The 19,564-nt window shown below is 44.9% G+C and overlaps 1 protein-coding gene across 3 annotated transcripts in view; it reads left to right on the top strand.

Annotated features, from left to right (window-relative positions):
- OXR1 (oxidation resistance 1) overlaps positions 1-19,564 on the top strand; it is a 459,178-nt gene that overhangs the window by 233,921 nt on the left and 205,693 nt on the right. For all 3 annotated transcript variants that reach the window (XM_075549367.1, XM_075549368.1, XM_075549365.1), the window contains exon 3: positions 16,304-16,500. In XM_075549367.1, coding sequence (XP_075405482.1) covers positions 16,304-16,500 — 197 coding nt within the window. The remainder of the gene's footprint in view (positions 1-16,303; positions 16,501-19,564) is intronic.

Below are 19,564 nucleotides of genomic sequence, written 5' to 3'. Positions count from 1 at the left end.
AATGAAAGAGGACGCACGAGAGTGGGATACCAGGGAATCTATTAAATGAAAGAGGACGCACGAGAGTGGGATACCAGGGAATCTATTAAATGAAAGAGGACGCACGAGAGTGGGATACCAGGGAATCTATTAAATGAAAGAGGACGCACTAGAGTGGGATACCAGGGAATCTATTAAATGAAAGAGGACGCACTAGAGTGGGATACCAGGGAATCTATTAAATGAAAGAGGACGCACTAGAGTGGGATACCAGGGAATCTATTAAATGAAAGAGGACGCACGAGAGTGGGATACCAGGGAATCTATTAAATGAAAGAGGACGCACTAGAGTGGGATACCAGGGAATCTATTAAATGAAAGAGGACGCACGAGAGTGGGATACCAGGGAATCTATTAAATGAAAGAGGACGCACGAGAGTGGGATACCAGGGAATCTATTAAATGAAAGAGGACGCACTAGAGTGGGATACCAGGGAATCTATTAAATGAAAGAGGACGCACTAGAGTGGGATACCAGGGAATCTATTAAATGAAAGAGGACGCACTAGAGTGGGATACCAGGGAATCTATTAAATGAAAGAGGACGCACTAGAGTGGGATACCAGGGAATCTATTAAATGAAAGAGGACGCACGAGAGTGGGATACCAGGGAATCTATTAAATGAAAGAGGACGCACGAGAGTGGGATACCAGGGAATCTATTAAATGAAAGAGGACGCACGAGAGTGGGATACCAGGGAATCTATTAAATGAAAGAGGACGCACGAGAGTGGGATACGAGGGAAGCTATTAAATGAAAGAGGACGCACGAGAGTGGGATACCAGGGAATCTATTAAATGAAGAGGACGCACTAGAGTGGGATACCAGGGAATCTATTAAATGAAAGAGGACGCACTAGAGTGGGATACCAGGGAATCTATTAAATGAAAGAGGACGCACTAGAGTGGGATACCAGGGAATCTATTAAATGAAAGAGGACGCACTAGAGTGGGATACCAGGGAATCTATTAAATGAAAGAGGACGCACTAGAGTGGGATACCAGGGAATCTATTAAATGAAAGAGGACGCACTAGAGTGGGATACCAGGGAATCTATTAAATGAAAGAGGACGCACTAGAGTGGGATACCAGGGAATCTATTAAATGAAAGAGGACGCACTAGAGTGGGATACCAGGGAATCTATTAAATGAAAGAGGACGCACTAGAGTGGGATACCAGGGAATCTATTAAATGAAAGAGGACGCACTAGAGTGGGATACCAGGGAATCTATTAAATGAAAGAGGACGCACTAGAGTGGGATACCAGGGAATCTATTAAATGAAAGAGGACGCACTAGAGTGGGATACCAGGGAATCTATTAAATGAAAGAGGACGCACTAGAGTGGGATACCAGGGAATCTATTAAATGAAAGAGGACGCACTAGAGTGGGATACCAGGGAATCTATTAAATGAAAGAGGACGCACTAGAGTGGGATACCAGGGAATCTATTAAATGAAAGAGGACGCACTAGAGTGGGATACCAGGGAATCTATTAAATGAAAGAGGACGCACGAGAGTGGGATACCAGGGAATCTATTAAATGAAAGAGGACGCACTAGAGTGGGATACCAGGGAATCTATTAAATGAAAGAGGACGCACTAGAGTGGGATACCAGGGAATCTATTAAATGAAAGAGGACGCACTAGAGTGGGATACCAGGGAATCTATTAAATGAAAGAGGACGCACTAGAGTGGGATACCAGGGAATCTATTAAATGAAAGAGGACGCACTAGAGTGGGATACCAGGGAATCTATTAAATGAAAGAGGACGCACTAGAGTGGGATACCAGGGAATCTATTAAATGAAAGAGGACGCACTAGAGTAGGATACCAGGGAATCTATTAAATGAAAGAGGACGCACTAGAGTGGGATACCAGGGAATCTATTAAATGAAAGAGGACACACTAGAGTGGGATATCAGGGAATCTATTAAATGAAAGAGGACGCACTAGAGTGGGATACCAGGGAATCTATTAAATGAAAGAGGACGCACTAGAGTGGGATATCAGGGAATCTATGACGCAGACTGTTTTAAGATAAAAGAAGCAGTGTGTGTGTGGGGGGGGGGGAAGCATTGCGTACTTATATGTATTAGCACACCATATTTTTAAAGGAATATAGATTATGCTTTATAATCCTTTTTATAACACTTTGTGGCAAGGACTGCTATTAAACCTATTAACACATGTCTGAGTAATCTGCCAAAGAGCACATCACAAGGAGCCCAGTTTGGGATCTAGGAACTCTTACTGCTGTGCCGCCCTTTGGCTCCTCCACAAATAAGGGTGTGAGTGCAACGCTGAGCAAAATCACTGTCAAAGGCGGTCCTGTGTGTGCAACTCCACGGCACACGTGCGAACCTGAATGAGTGTGAGAGGACGGTGGGCACACAGCAGTCATGCCGTGGGTTGAGCACTCAACAGGAATTGAACCTGGGCACTGTGAAGGAAACAAGAGAGATGGGAGAGTAGCCTTCGAGACTCCGTGACTTGAAGGCATGAGAGATGTGAGTTCTCATTGTTCGGAGATCTCTAATCGGCTCCACACGCCGCAGCCTTGTGTGTGATAAAACAAAACTGGGCCTGGTCCCCCTCCGTCTTCCCAGTCCCTGTAATGTTAAAGCCATTTCTGCAGCTACTGTTTCAAGCAAGGCGATAGCAGAGCTCCGATAAAGCTGCTGGGACTGGTTTAGCAGAGGGGAACAGATTAATAACTTGGTTGGCGAGCAAGTAACTGCAGAGAAAAGTTCTGATAAGGTGACATTTCTCTCCCTTTTATGCATTTCTTCTTTTATGTATAAAGTTACAAATCAAAACCAAACACTTTTTTTTCCCCTAAGTGATTTAAAGAGAGTTTTGGCTGTTCCTTGTGCCTCCCTCATGCATGCCTCCTGGAGGAAGAAGAATGACTTCATCTGTCGTAAGAAGTTCTACAGCACATGGCCCGATGTCTCCACAATGTCCCTCCATGGGTTTGACTGCCCCTATCCTGCCAGTGTTCTTCGCTGAACTCCTACAGTCCCCCCAGGACACAGCATCTCCCAGCTGGCAGCTTGTGATGGAACCCTAACTATTGTCTGTTCCTCAGTTGATTCAAGACTCACCGAGAAAGGAGAAAGGGTAGTACATTAACACCCCAAGTTTAGAGAGAAGATGCAATGGGACTCAGAGGACATATGGAGAAATTAACCTTAATCAAGGGACAGCCATTTTCTCTTCAATAGCAGGAAAGAGTTTGAAAATAGTGGGGAAAATACAGGTTGTTTTGAGTTGCTTTGGGGATGAAACAGAGTGACATAGTGAATGTAATTTTAAAAGATTATATAATCGGCTTATTTTCGTCAGGGAGTCTAAAATCCAGCTTGTTTTATTGGAGACCTACATAACCTTCATGTTAATCACTGTCATCTGAAAAGGGGAAAACTCTAGCACATTAACCACATGTCCACATAATTTATACTTCCGTTTCATTTGGGGAGAGGAAATGGGGACTTAGTGTACTTCACTGGCATTTTAACTATAAACCATTTGGTTTGGACCCAGATTATTAGTATCTTCAGAAGTTATCTTGATTAAGCTGAGAGTTACCTTATGCCACGCATAAGCAAAACTACATTTTAATCAGTTAGTCCATATGCTTTATACAGATCATTTGTAACAGACCCTGTTAAAAATAGATTTCTTTAATCAGCAATGTTGGAGAGACACCTACAGTCTTCAAGTCGTCTTATTTATTCTGATTCCTTGCTCCTAAATGGAATATAAAGAGAAGGTAATCTATGTGGCACTCGCATGTTACAGATCATTTCATCAAAGGAAATGCAATTAAATTTCAGCTCTGGGAGTCACTGACGGAGACTGTTTAACATTTACAAGAATTTGACTTCCAAATCCTTCAGCCCAAGTCTTTGGATTTACATAATGTACTACTTTGAGGATGTTCTAGTAGAAAGGCTTTGAAATTCCAAGGTGAAACTGAAACACGTTGGAAATGTGTACAGTTTCAAAGGGAGAGGTTGCAATATAGTAGCGTGGCTGGAAAGTACAGAGAGGAGGAAGCCTGACAATGTTACTACCGTTACTGCACCGAGACTTGTGAATGGAAAGACGATGTGTGACATTCTGAGTCATGCCTCTGTAAACATGTAGCAGTTGTTTCCAGTCAATAAAATGAAAATGTGTTACCTTTACTCTGCTTAAAAGCCCAGAGCCTGTGCTCGGCCTGGAGGAAGAGGACTGGAGTCTCAGGGAATGTCAAGGTCAATTGACATAACAAAAACAATGTTCTTCATCCTAGTATAGTGAGTAGAAACGGGGATCTTCAGAACCTTGTTTTCAAGCAGCCATTGAAGGTGAAACTATTGATCATTCCCTCTCCAGAGGAAGAAGAACGATCAAAATCAAAAGACATGTGAAAACATTCAGTCCAATGCACTAATGGACCATCACCCTCCTTGACCTCGAGACCAGAAGAACTGGATGGTGCCCAACTGCTCTAAAAAAGGATTGTGTTAGAAGGCACTGGATAGACTGGGAGAAATATGTAGGACAAACCCGAAGTCATCAGAGACTCATCTTTTCAGTCTGCTGAAGAATGATGGGATGAAAGTTACATCCTTTGGGTCTGGAAATGAGTTCACACCTGTGTTAGAATAATCAACCAGTTCAGATGAAAAAAACAAAAAGACAGCATTTACACAAGTACAAAGTACAAAGGGTCAGGAAAGAAGGAGGAATGGGAACAGAGAGAAAGTGGAATGAGTGATGGTCCTTTGAAGGCATTGCAATGGATTAATTGAAGCAAAATGTATATGAGCTACTGAATGTAAAATTGATTAACTGCTCTGTAAACCTTTGCCTAATTCACAATAAAGATTTTTTATTATTATTTTTAAAAGGCAGAAGCGCCAGAACTTGAGTCCTAGTCTTTGATCCTAGATTTTTCTATCCTTTTCGCTTCACCAGGTAGCCATCTAACATTTGCCTTGCCTCACCTGTGGCGTAGTGGTGATGCATTGGGCTGGTAAACGCAGAGTCAGCAGTTCAAAACTCCCAGCTGTTCCCTGGGAGAAAAGTGAGGCTTTCTACTCCTATCAGGAGTCACAGTCTCAGAAACCTACAGGGTCACGTGAGTCAGAATGGACTTGAGGACTGGGAGGGTTTTTGGTGTTTCACTGCACCACTGCAATGTTTGGTCTACAGATATCAGTTTGTCAAAGCCCCAGTTTCCCTGTAGAAACTATACAACTGGGCTTTATGAATAATATGTTAGAATATCATTCCACTTTAGCATAGTGTTGATGATTCTTTTTCTATCTAAGCTCAAACATACATTTCCATGGTGGAGTGAGAAGGAGACTATGTTGTATGCATGTGTGAAACTGTTCTCAGTTGTATATCAAATACCCCAAGACTACATCTTTTATTTTATTATCATTGTTTTAATAATGTAGATTTGCTTGAACAAATCTTGTTTGTTGTCTGTTGCACATTGAAACCATTTGTTCAAAACTGCATAAACCAAGTGCCACTGTCTGCTAAGTCCTAAGGATAAAATGGCGAATAGACTTTAAAAGTCGTATGGACGTAGGGATTCAGTTGATCTAGCCATGAGGGCTTCTAAAGGCTGTTTTCATATCTGTTTTTCTTGGGGTGTCAGCTTATTGTTGGTATAACCACCAGGTCAAGTCTCGTCAAAAGTATAGGCGAGAGGAGAAACAGGATTTCGTGAGCTGTAAAACCTTGGACCTTTCAGTTGTCGATGGCGAAGTGCTTAACCAATGGTACCCCCAAGACTTTGGGTGCAAACATAGGGTCATAAATAAACTAGCTGGTCTAAGAAATAGTACCAATATAATATCATAGATGTTTCTCAGCTGTTGCTACTGTTCCCACTGGCCTCCTGGAACTCTTAATAAGTGGCAAGAGAAAGTTCTTTACAGGATTTGGATTGATTTTTTTGTGTGACAAATGTAAGGATGGAAAATACTAGGTTCTTTTGTTCCAAAAAACTCACTGCCATTGAAGGTGATTCCGACTCATTGTGACCTTACGGGGCAGAGTAGACATGCCCTGTGGGCATCTGGCAGTGTATAGTGGGACTTACCAAGCTCTGGAGACAGAGTTCACAGTTTAATTTTTAGTAATCATCGCACAACGTTAGGAATAATAACAATGAAACACTATATGCCTCTCTAAGATCTGCATTATGTGCACTGACCTGGCCCCTCATAGATTTGAAGTCGATTGCCTTTAACGAGAGACTTTGCAGCAGGCCCTTCCTGCAGAGCGCTGCCCCTGTGCCTCAATTCTGGATTCCACTCTTCTCTGGACTTCCAAATAGAAAGCCATGTGCTCTGTAGAATGAATGCAGCGTTAGAAACGTGTTATTGTAACAGGACAACCGGTTTCGCTGTCCCTGTAACTGTCCCATCACCGATGGGCAATCCCAATGAGCATTTCTGTTGAGTCAGTCTACATTGGTTTGGACTAGCTAGAGAAAAGTGTGCTATTCCTGATTTCATATTTAATGAGACATTCTGCTTTAATCTTCCTGTTTGGGAGCATGCAAAAGGGTATGAAAACAGCAATTCCAGGGCAAGCTGTAATTGATTGGCATGCCCTAGATCTCAAGAGATCATTTGCTTGTTTCAGTGTAGACAGTTCCAGTCTGTCATTTCTTCTGTACGTGAACTTCTAAATATGCTCCTTTTGCTGATTTTGTGGTTTGCTTTTAGCTGCTGATTTTCAGTTAGACTGAATGGGAGGGCTACCAAAAGTCCTTAATTTTGCAGTATGTTTTTTTTTTTAAGCGTTTGCTCTCTCCAAAGCTCTTTTGAGCGATTTGAGATTTTTGCATCAGCCACAGTATCCAACTTGGAAAAATCTGCATTCTCAGCAGCTTCGCAACTCTAAGCAATAGCCTTACATTAGCTCTTTTGGGAAGCCAGGAGACAGCTTCTCCAGCAGTAATGAGATGTGCAAACCACAGATGGTCCTCTGGCTGGAAGTTTCTGCAAAGGGCTTCAGGCAATAGGTTTTAGAGGCACAGTCACTGGCTCACAGAGAATATACATGGACACCTGTGCATGTTCATACATGATGGATGGAGCAAAAAGTTCATTTGCATAGATCCTAATAGCGCAGATTTGTGTGAGAATTAGGAGCATGATGAACTTGAGCAGTGGTTCTCAACCTTCCTCATGCGGCGACCCTTTCATACAGTTCCTCATATTGCAGGGACACCTCCTCCCCCCAACCATTAAATTATTTTTGTTGCTACCTTATCACTGTAATTTCGCTACTGTTACGAATTGGGAGACAGGGGTTGCCACCCACAGGTTGAGAACCACTGGACTAGACAATGAGCAGATGAGCAGCTAATCAATAAGGTAGGTGGTTCAAACCCACAAGCCAGTCTCAATAAAGCTAAGCCATTGGATCCCAACAAGATTTATGGTCTCAGAAACCCTACACAGGGCCACTGTGAGTCACAACAGTTTTTCACATAAACCATGACAATTTGTGCTTACAGTAGTGTTCTTAGTAGGGCAGGCATGTAGCACCCATATGATTATTAATGGTAAGGAAACAGCGGCCTACACAGCCTACATTATTTCTAGTGTTATGTGCTAGGCTGGTCAGTGTCAAGGGTGGAATTTGTATCTCCTCATTTCAAGTGTCAAAGGAGTCCTGGTGGCATGAACGTTACACGTTGGGCTGCTAACAGCAATGTCAGCAGTTTGAAACCACTAGCCTCTCTGAGGGCGAGAGACGAGGCTATCCACTCCCAGAAAGGATTATTTCTCATCAACCCATAAAGGCCATTCTTCCCTGCCCTGTGGGGTCTTTATGGGTCAGAATTGACTCCATGGCAGTGAGTTTCATTTTGAAGCGAAGCTCGTAGCTCCGAATGCTCTGGCTGGATTGCCTACGATTTCTAGCCCTGTCACCATCCATCAGCCTCAGTTAACTCCTCCACACAGAGCATGATGCCGACCTCACTGGTTCTTTTGATCCAGAAGAGAAATAATGTAGGTAATGTATAGGTAGCGCGTGGCCTTATAGCGAATACATTATAACTGTGCAGTGATTGCTAGTGTTAACTTGTCAGTTGTTTTTTTTGGGGGGGGGGGTTGAAGCAGAATTTTTATAACTGTGTCAAATATTCTTCTAAATGTTTTTACGAATAGTAATTTAACCTTTACCATAAGTATGATCGATACCTCCATTGTAGAGAAGAATGGTCCCCAGGTGGGAAAATTGGCTTATGCTGGACTGTCTGAACCTAAATTTGGCATTTCTAGTCTACCCCTCAGTACTTTGAAAGAAAAGGCTTGCCAATCTGCTTCCATAGACTCAAGGGGGTGGGGGGTATTGGGGGGACAGCTAACAAAACCTGTTTCCTTGGGTTGAATCCAGCCCATGGTGACCCCAAGTTGGCTTGGCTGCCTGCCCTCTGTGTGGCAGCAAAGTACCATGCTTTCCTTCTGTGGCCATTCTGGGTGGGTTGGTTTGAACTGCCAACCTCTTGGTTAGCAATGGAACACTCCTCCCCGGAACCTCTCCACTAAACATACGGCCAAGAGCACCCCTGGAGCAGTTCTACTCCGTCACGCCCGGAGTTAGTTACCATGGTCACAACCGACTCTCCAGCAATGAACAACGGAAAGAATCTTACAGATGAAACAATAGAAGCAAAGGAACAATAAGAAAATTGCCCTGTCATGCAAGGAGCAAATGGCAGAGTCAGGATGCCGTCCAAGTCCAGGCAGCCCTGCCTCGTAGCCATGGTCTTAACCACCATGCTCGGATTCTCATGGGGACACTGTCCAATAGATGAAACTGTGCTTCCACATCCTAACGTCATACCATCTGAAATCTCTGAGGTCTAAGAACTATTCCCAGTACCCTATCCCAAATTTTCTAAGCTGTTGCTACTATTTCCCCTGGCATCCTGGCCATGTAATATGGGTCCATAGAAGGTTTGTTTTTTCCAGACAGCTACAGAACTCACAAACACCTCCAGTTAGCTGCGAGGCAGGCACCATTGTCCTTCCACTGGTGAGAGGGGTAGTTCCAATTAACAACGGAAGTAAAAGGAGAGCATCCCTTTCTTCAGCATTTAAGCCATGCCAAGATTTAGCTGCATCATGAATGAATTAGCTTGTGTGCTCTTTAGGCAAGGTACCAGCATTTAGAAGATGGTGGGCATGAGAGAGGACAAAGAAGGAAAGCATCCCTTGGCTTTCACTCCTGGTGGGGGAAGGGCGGGCAGAGAAGATGAAAACCCCATTTATGCGAAAGGAGAAGCGAAGGCCGAAGCAAGGCAGCCAGGCGAGGTGGCTGTGGACGCTGGAAACGACAGGTGAAGTCCTTCCAGCCATTTCAACGGGTCAAAAGTTAAATGTGAGAAGTAACGTTCAGAAATGGTTATTAGCTTGCTTCGGGAAATGCATAAACAGTCAGCAGGCCCTGCTCTCTAACTCCTGCACCCCACACAAAGCAGAAACCTGAGAATGGAAGCCAACGGCCCCACCCCGGAGAGCTCTGCCACTCGCTGTCTTGGTCAAACACCATCTGAGGAAGGAAACACTTCAGGAGACATTTTGATAAAGATCTGAAGGACCCTTTGAAACCTGCCTTTCTTTTTTCTTTAGGCTAAAAAGACCCCGGTTCGCCCCATCTTGGGTGCACCCCCAGGGGGCTGTCACGTGCTGTACACTGTCCAACTATAATGATTGACGACAAGGCTTTCTACTCCCATAGAATTACCGTCTCTGAAGTCCCCCGGGGAAGTTCTACCCTGTCCAACAGAGTGGCTGGGAGTCGCAACAACTCGAAGGCAATGAATTTGGCTTTGAGTTGATCATCAGTGGATAAATCTCCAGCATGCTTTAACGTGGTTCCAACTTTCAGAGTTTATTTACCGCATGCGAGAATAAAAGAAAACGTGAAGATGCTTAGAGAAAGCTTCTCCTCAGTCAAACAGCGGAAATCATATCGACTCGAGTATTTTGGAGAAAAATTATTTTGCGTGGTCAGTGTAACTCATATTCACCTGCCATCGAGTCAGTTCTGACTCATATTGACCCTATCAGGACAGGGTTTAACTGTTGCTGTAGGTTTCAAAGATTGTTAATCTTTATAGAATTTGAAAATAGCTCATCATCCTCCTGAGAAGCAGCTGGTGCTTTCAAACAGCTGCATCGCCCACTGAGCTCCCGGGACTCCTGGGCTAGGAAAGCCACACGAAGTCATATAAAGCCCTGGGCTTGAGTGTGTTTGTTACTCATTTCAGTCAGAAGACACCATGTAGTCTACTCAGATCGTGATTCAGAAAATGCATTAGCTTCTAGAAAATCAGAAATCAGCTGTGCAAGGTGAAAACCCACCAGACTGAGTCGGTGGGAAACGGCTTTGATTCAGCAGTTTCTTGTCTGTTCCATTTCTCTGCAGCTTCTAATAGACGCCACGTGTTGTCAGTGACCCCACTGGATTGCTGCTGCCCCGGGGAGAACTGCTTAAAACGGGCTTGACCCCTGACTTTAGATGATAGAAGAACAGTGTCCTTCTCAAAGTTCCTTCCTAATTCTTGTCCTTAATTCCTCACGGTTTCCTGCTCTTCGCTCCTGACCCCGCATTCACGCTCTTAGTCCAACCCCACACAGATTAAAAGTACACACTCAGGTTCAATGCCTGGTGGGTGTAGTGGTTTTCCTAAAGGGTCGGGGCAATCACAGAGGAAACATTACATTGCATGGGGACTTCCAATCTGCTCCTCTCCGTCTCCAAAACTCACTCTGGTTTGAATGAAACCCCAAACAAATATGTTCCCATTCCTAATGGCTCAAATGCTTATCTGAAATAGGGTGGGTCCTGCGAAGCTGACACAGTGTACTCTGTTTCCCTGGGAAATTTAAAGACCACAGTTGTATCATCCACTACACTCTAGTAAAGACACTGGACATGCATGCATTGAATGCCAAGATGAGGCTAAGAAGTCCTACTGGCATAGTGGTTATGAGTTGGGCTATGATAAACAAGGTCAACGGTTCAAACCACAACCAACCAACTGACCCTCATGAGAAAGATAGAGCTTTCTACTCCCTTAAAGAGTTACAATACAGATAGGAACTGGAAACACAGAATCCAGGACAGATGGCCCCGTCAGGACCAGTGGTGAGAGTGGCGATGCCTGGAGGGTGGAGGGAGGGTGGGTGGAAAGAGGGAACCAATCACAAGGATCTGCATATAACCTCCTCCCTGGGGGATGAACAACAGAAAAGTGGGTGAAGGGAGATATTGTACAGTGTAAGATATGACAAAATAACAATTTATAAATTATCAAGTGTTCACGAGGGAGGGGGTGGGGAGGGAGGGGGAAAATGAGCTGATGCCAAGGGCTTTAGAAAGCACATGTTTTGAGAATGAGGATGGCAACAAATGTGCTGACACAATGGATGTATGTATGGATTGTGATAAGTTGTATGAGCCCCCAATAAAATGATGAAAAAAGAGTTACAGTCTCAGAAACCCACAGGGGCAGTTCGACCCTGCGCTCTCGGGTCACCATGAGCCTCTGGCAGTGAGTTTGAGTTTTGTTTTTTGCTTGCAGGAGCTTCAGGAAACCCCCAGGGACAGTTCTGTACTGTCCTATAGGGTCACTGGATAGGGGTCAGAATCAACTTGATGACAGGGAGTTTGGGTTTTAGATTTCTTGATATGTGGGGATGTGTTAGGTTTCTCGGGTGGGAAATATCTTGGTTGTTGGCTTCGCATGAGAAAGAATTCACTCCAAAGCCTGGTTTGTGATCCAAGTGAGATTTTATAAAGGACACAAGAAGTTTATGGCAATGCACACCCACACGTGGCAGCCTGAGGCCAGAGAGAGAGAGAGACCCCAGCAGGTCCGGGTGGAAGGCGGAGGAGCAGGTGGAAAGAAGGCAGTTGTCTCCAGGTCCCCGCCTTTAGGACTTTCCGCTGGAAGGCGTGAATCAAGAGGCTGGCTGGCCCCTTTGGCTGAATTAAGCCCACCTGGCTGGGACTTGAATTGGCGCCTGCCCCTTAGCCTGCACTGGCTGCCCACCTCCTTCAGTGCCCCCTGGCATGGGGAGGAACAACCCCCTCTCCTGCTCCCTGACGGGCGCCCCACCGCAGGCACCCTCCTGGGCAGCAGGCGACTCCAGGGTTGCTAGCCAACAGGTGAGCATGGTTCTCCTCTGACACAGACGGGCCACCTGGAGCCCTTAACCTGAGGGCAGGTGTGTGTTTAAGCCCCGCTGCCTCTGCGGGAGAGGAGTGAGGAGTTGTCCTCTGAGAACTCCCCCAGGGCTGTTCTCATTTGCCCTAGAGCGTTCCCAGGAGTAGGACCAGACTAGTGGGCAGTTGGGTTTCTTGGCTTTGTTCTTTGAAATGATCTGTGAGACTTTCACGTGGGAAGTTTGTTTAACCCTTTTGTAGAATGCGTTACTCCCATTGCATAGCTCAGAGAACCCAGGCTCAGAAAAGTGCCCTGCATCGTCGCTCCGCAGTAAGAAGCACTTGGTTCGTGGGCCAGGGAGTGGAAATCATAAAAAAAGGGACAAGAACCACCAAGGGCTGTGAACCCCTAGATGCTCTGTTTGTGGGAATGAAGCCAAAGGGTTGGCTCCTTCCCTGTGCTCACTGCTTATCTTTCTTCCTAGTCCGTGGCACTCACTTCCCTTTGGAAATGCACAGCGCATTAACCCAGAATTAGTTCAGTGCCTATTAAGAGATTATTTTTGTCTCTATTTGCCAAGCTTCATTCATTATCAATGAGTATTCTATCCCAGGCCCACCTACACACCCTTTATTCTATATTTACGTTTGTTTAACACATTTAATTAAGGACATTGTTAACATTTTAGAAAGGCTTCCCCTCCTGAAATTCAGAAGTTGGAGGTAGCATTTAGCAGGTTTCCTTGTCAACTGCAGTAGTCATTTTTAGACTCTTTAATGGAGTAGTAATCCAATTACCCACACAGTTTTGCTTTCTAAAAACATGCAAATGGAAATCTTTCATAAGCAAACGTACTAGGAACTTCCCAGGGTTCTAACAGTACAAGCCTGCTGCCCCTCCAGGCTTCATTGGGAAGAGTGTTTGGAGGAAAGGGGTGGAAGGTGGAGTTCTTGTCTGCTTGTCTGTGACCACTCACTGAAGTTCAGGGCCATGTTTTTGCTCATCCCACAGAAACCATGGAGAGGGCTGCAGAACACTTGGACATTTGGCCATCAATTATGCACACAGCACTGTAAAAAAGATAAGCCATGGGAGGAATGCATGGATTGTGATAAGAGATGTAAGGGCCCTCAATAAAAGTGTTTAATATATATGTATATGCCTTTGTTATTCTTAATATCCCTAAATAGATGACATCAGTAACCTGAATCGGCTCTCCCAGCAGCGTACAGATGAGGTAAACAGTGGCTGGTGATAAGATAATCAGTTCTGGGCATTTTAGCTAAAATGTGTGCTGTATACCTTTCGGCAGTAAGAGATGCTGAGAGGTAGAGAGGAGCTGGACTTCTTGCAGAATCTTTCCCTTCAGTGGTTACTCCGCCTCCCCGCCCATGACCTTTGCCCTCCCTCCAAAATCAGTGGCTTTATCTAAAAGCTCAAATTCCATTTTGAAATAAGGTCTGCAGCAGTGGTGTTCAACCTTCCTAATGCTGTGACCCTTTAATACAGCTCCTCATGTTGGGGTGACCCCCCCAACCATAACATTTTTCATTGCTACTTCATAACTGTAATTTTGTCACTTATGTATTGTAATGTAAATATCTGATACATAGGATGTATTTACATTGTTACAAATTGAACATTATTAAAGAAGAGTGATTAATCACAAAATGATATATAATTCTATATTGTGAAATATTTCTTTCTAATGACAAATAAATGAAATTTTGTCTTGAAGCATGGTGTAGCATGAGTAACAGTCTGCAGGCCAGGCACTCCTATGTGGACGTGTCTGCATGTGGGCGGACCCGCCTGGAGAGGGACAGAGGAGCGGTGTCTTGGTTCCAATGGTCTTAGGCAACCACTGTGAAAGAGTCCTTCTACCCCCAAGTTGAGAACCGCTGGTCTACCGGCTGAGCTATAAGCATTCGACATTTGGGGAGATCAACCTGGCCGAATGCTGATGTTTTCTAGAGTTCCTGGAGATCAATGCAATCTTTTTAGTGCTGTCTGGGCCTTTGTGCATTTTTAAGTATCTTTTTTTTTTTTTTGGAAAGCCATGTCTTGGGGGGGGTGGGGGTATTTAACTTTAATTGCCTGTGTGACTTACAACTTACGTCCTGACCTGTTCTCTGTGTTACTCTTCAAGCTTTCTTCCCTCGAGTGGTGTACTTTTACTGCAGAGATCCCCAGGGAGCAGTGAGTTAGCGTGAAGCTGCCCCTGAAAGGTTACCGGTTCAGCCCCACTAGCCAGTCCCCAAGAAGGAGACGAGGCAGTCTGCACCTGTGCACATTGACCGACCTCATCTGCTCCTCCCTTCCGCTCTCTCTGCTCCAGCCACAGTGACCTTCTGGTCCGCAAACACACCAAGCGTGCCCCTTCTTGCTGAAATGCTGCACCCCCAGATAGGGGTCCTCATTTCTCCCTGTGAGGGGCTCTTCTCTGAAGTTCTGTGAGCGCTGAGGTCAGCTTGGCCCTCCTATGGGTGGGTCTACACTCCCCTCCCTGTGCCTTTCATGTGCCCTTGTATGCATCAATGTGTTTGTTTCTGTGCGACCTGCCTCCCTTCCTGGGAATGAGGGCGTGGGCTTTACCTGTGGGGTTCAGTGTCTCCCTGGCTCCGAGAGCAATGGCTGGTACACAGTAACCATTCAGAAACAGGAATCGACGATTCCTTTAACCTATGAGAGGCACGGAGGTTGGGATGGAGCTAGGTTAGCCCAGGACCAGGCTCCGTGCTCGTCCCCAGAGCAACGGAAAGCACTTGCAGAATATGTGGACATTTGGCCATCAATTATGCACATAGAACTTGTAAAAGATATAAGCCTTTGTTATTCTTAATATCCTCCAATAGATGACATCAGTTCTCCCGGAAGCCTGCAGATGAATTGTGAACCGTCATCTGAATCAGTTCTGGGAATTTTAGCTAAAATATGCGCTATGTACCTTTTGGCCGTATCAGAATCTCATTCTATTTGTTTGGTAGCAAGTAACCACTCAGTCACCACATATAATCTTCATGGTAAGTGATTATGTTTAAGTTAAAAGCTGAGTGTGTTTGTTTTGGGAACTTTCTCTGAAAGAATAACCTATGCAGAGGAAAACATATAAATCACAGATCAATGCATTTTCACAAAGTAAATGTATCCTATCCAGCATCCTAGTCACAAACTACAATATTACAATGATCCCAGAAAACCCTTCATGCCTCTAAGGTGAAAACCTGCGCACTTGTAATATCATGGCTATGCTCTGCATGCACTTGATCTGCATAGACACAGACTCACCCAGTGTGTGCTATGTTTTATTGGATTGCTTTCACTTGACATTGTTTTTATGCAATCTGTTTGTATTGTTGCATATGGTTGAAGTCCATTAATTTTCCTAGCTGTATAGAATTTCATTTTATACTTTTTACATTCTGTTTTATTTATGTTGGTGCCCATTTGGGCTGTTTTGTTTCCAGCTTTTCTGTATAACAAACCCTGCTGCTCTGAGCATTCCTCTGTGTCTTATGTATGTGATAGACCAGAATAGAATTGCTGGTCGAAAGATGCTTGCCCTGCTCTTTCATCTACACTGCCAGAGAGTGTTCAGTCTGAACGTCCCCAATGACAGCCTCGACACAGTCGAGGAGCATTCTCATGGCTACTCGTGGCGACACTTAGAATCATGCCTTTGTTCACTTCATTCCAGAAGGTGTGTTACCCTGCATTGAATTTCCAGTTGTATTTCTATTGACTAGCGTGGCCAATTTGGATAAAGTGATTTCCTCTTAATGACTAATAAGTAGATCATGTGCGCTGTAGGGGTTCCTGATGGCACAAGTGGCTCAGTGCTTGACTCCTAACCAAAAGGTCAGAAGTTCCAATCCCCACAGAGACACCTAGGATGCGTGGCCTGGCAATCCACTCCCGAGGGAGCACTCCCATTGAAAGCTCTGCGGAGCGCAGCTCTATAGTCCAATGCCACAGACAGAGTGGCGACAGCATGACCTGGGACACCTTTGTCTCTTGAGTCAGTAACGGCAGCATGTGCTATCCTTTTTCTTTAGGTTGAAGAAGAAGTCCCAGTCAGTAGACATTACTGCCCCAGGATTCAACCCTTTGTCTGGGGCAGGAAAACAAGCCCCGCCAGCCAGTAAGCCGCCTGCACCCAAGACCCCCGTCATTGAAGAAGAGCAGAACAATGCGGCCAACGCCCAGAAGCATCCTTCCCGAAAGAGTGAACTGAAGAGGTTCTACACCATTGGTGAGCGCCTGAGATTTTATGCAAATGGGTAGATGACCGCCATCTACACTGGTGTTGGAAATCTGTGGGCCTGCCGCCCAATGGCCTTCCATTGATATTACGGGTATAGTTGTCTGAGGGTTTTTTGTACATTTTCTCTTAGTTCAAATAAGAGAGAAACTTTGAGGATCGTCTATATCGTAGCCTAAGAAGAATAAATTACGTGTGTGTGTGTGTTAAAAAATTCCTGGGAAAATAGAAGTAAAAGGTAACAGATTTTTCCCATGAATTTTTAGGGCCCACATGAATAGCTATATTAGGTTTTCAAATTTTCAAGCATGTATGCCATATCTTCCTTTTAGCCCTTCTTCAGCCAGCATGGCTTTTGTTTTTATTCTTCTCCTCCCACCCCCCTCACCCCCCCACCCCCGCCTCTGACCCTCTACTGTTAGTTGATAAGAGGGTGCTTGGGATCCAGGGTGGATGATACCTTCAGGACCAAGGGTGTGAGGGACGATGCTGGGAGAGTGGAGGGTGAGTGGGTTGGAAGGGGGGAACTGATTGCAAGGATCCACATGTGACCTCTTCCCTGGGAGAGGGACAGCAGAGAAGGGGGGAAGGGAGACTCCGGATAGGGCAAGATATGACAAAATAACGATGTATAAATTACCAAGGGCATATGAGGGAGGGGGGAATGGGGAGGGAGGGGAGAAAAAAAAAGAGGACCTGATGCAAGGGGCTTAAGTGGAGAGCAAATGCCTTGAGAATGATTGGGGCAGGGAATGTATGGATGTGCTTTATACAATTGATGTATGTATATGTATGGATGGTGATAAGAGTTGTATGGGTCCCTAATAAAATGTAAAAAAAGAAAAGAGGAGAAAAAAATGATTAGGGCAGGGACTGTACAGATGTGCTTTATACAATTGATGTATGTATATGTATGAACTGTGATAAGAATTGTATGAGCCCCTAATAAATTGTTAAAATTTAAAAAAAAAAAGAGAGAGAGTGCTTGGGATCAGCCTGTAACCAAACAGCCAGGAAGATCTGGGAAGCATTTGCATTTGGAGAGAAGGCGTGTTCCATCCTGAGTATGTTTTGGTCTTGCACCTTGGAGGAACGGGATCGGGATTGCAGCATCTTTTGTATGGAAAGGGCGGTGTAGAGGGTCTCACTGGCATTGCATCTTTATCCCGAGAACTTGCAACTTTAACCTTGGTTAGAAGAATAGTTGAAGATCCATTTGAGCAAGCTGATTTAACAACTTTCATGTACCGGAATTTGCCCAAACAGCCTTTGGCCTTGTTTTAACTAAACCACGATGCATTTCAGTGTTGTGGGTCTATTGGAGGCGAAAGTTACTAACCATATGACATCTGGTGGGAGGTGAGTGGTGCGGTGGCCTCGCCTGTGACTCCCTGGAGGAGAGCCTAAGGCACATTCAGAAGGTTGGCTGGTAGAGCACGGCCTTGGGGTTCATCAGAGATGCATGAAAGGGCCAGGGTATATTTGACATTTGCCTCCACTGACTCCCCAGGGCATGCCTGTTTTAAGATGGTTCATATGTTTTATCTCATGTAGTTTAAGGCCCTGCTGGAGACATGGGAACTCTGGTGGGAAGTCAGCAGTTCAAACCTACCAGTCGCTCTGCAAGAGAAAGATGAGGCTGTCTACTCCCATAAAGATGTATTGTCCCAGAAACCCTGCAGAGTCTGTCTGCTTCTGTAAATATTTTCAGCTTTAGAACCCCTATCAGCTTGCTCTGAGTCAGAATCCACTCTAGGGTTATGGGTTTGACATGGGTATCTAGAAATAATAGGACCCTGGTGTCAGAGTGATTAAGTGCTCAACTGCTCACAACAGGGTCAGCAGTTTCACACACACACACACACACCACCCCACTCCTGACCAGCTGCTCTGTTTTCTTGAACACTTTGGAAGTCCAGTGGGAGTTTGGCTCTGTCCGAGAGGGGCACTCTTAGTTGGCACGGGCTAGGGCTTCTTCCAGCAGGATCTGGAAATGAAGGAGCAGTGGTGATGGGCAGTGGGTGAATGTGCTCCGCTGCTAAGTGACATTTGCAGGTCAAGCCCACCCAGGGGCACCTTGCCCAAACCAGCCATGGAAACCACCCTTCACTCTTGTGGCACAGTTTCCTGGTTCCAATTAGTAAAATAAGCACCCAAACCCTTGTCATGGAGTCGCCTCAGACTCAGCCACCTGATAGAACAGAGTGAACCGGCTCTAATCTGGGCTACCTGCGCACGCTGTTTATTCTGTGATGTATTTATCGAGTTGTTGCAAATTCCCAAACAGGAAGTTACTGAAGGTGTTGCTATTGAAGAGTAAGCCAAAGCTCAATTTTCTGTTCAAACTCAATCTTCAAGGTTCTGTTTTCTAATTTTAGCTCTCTATTTACTGTGGCAGAGAGGGCCAGTGGGTCTCTCTAACATTCTTGTGAAAGGTGCCATTTGTTGGCAATTTCTTATGCAAGACACAGGCAAGCTTCTTCCTTCTGGCGTCCCGAGCATCCTCCGAACAACTCTGAGTGAAGGTGATATGTTTTTTAGGTGCTTGTGGATCTTTACATTTTTCAGAAGAGGAATGGCAGCCTAGAGAAGGTAGAGGAGGGCTCGTGGGACAGAGATGAAAGCCTGCAAGTGACATGATCCTTCTCTGGTAACGCTTTAGGAGAACCAGCCCAGAGAGGCACACGGAATGATGCCACCCCTTTGCATGGGGTACACTCGAGGGGGTTCTACGCGTGCCACAGTGGAGTGAACAGTTCCTTGAAATTCCCAGAGAATCTCAACTAACCCATCTCTCAGCCAGTGTGCCCTTGAAAGGTTTTTCAATGGCTCAATTTAAGGGTCACACAATGGGAAAAACCTGGGAGCCCTCTTGTGGCCAGTTGGAGTACTACATTTAAATTAACCACCGAGGCCTAATGCAAATGAATTACTGTACTATATTTAAGTTTAAGCAATGATAGGACTTGCATTTAAAAAAAAAAAGAACGACCTGAAGGTTATTTATGCTTTTATTTCAATATCATTCTGCAGCTGCTCTAGATATTTCTTTTTG

Source organism: Tenrec ecaudatus, chromosome 5 (assembly GCF_050624435.1).
Source record: "Tenrec ecaudatus isolate mTenEca1 chromosome 5, mTenEca1.hap1, whole genome shotgun sequence".
NCBI classification, from domain to species: Eukaryota; Metazoa; Chordata; class Mammalia; order Afrosoricida; family Tenrecidae; genus Tenrec; species Tenrec ecaudatus.
This window is presented reverse-complemented; position numbering and strand designations above follow the sequence as displayed.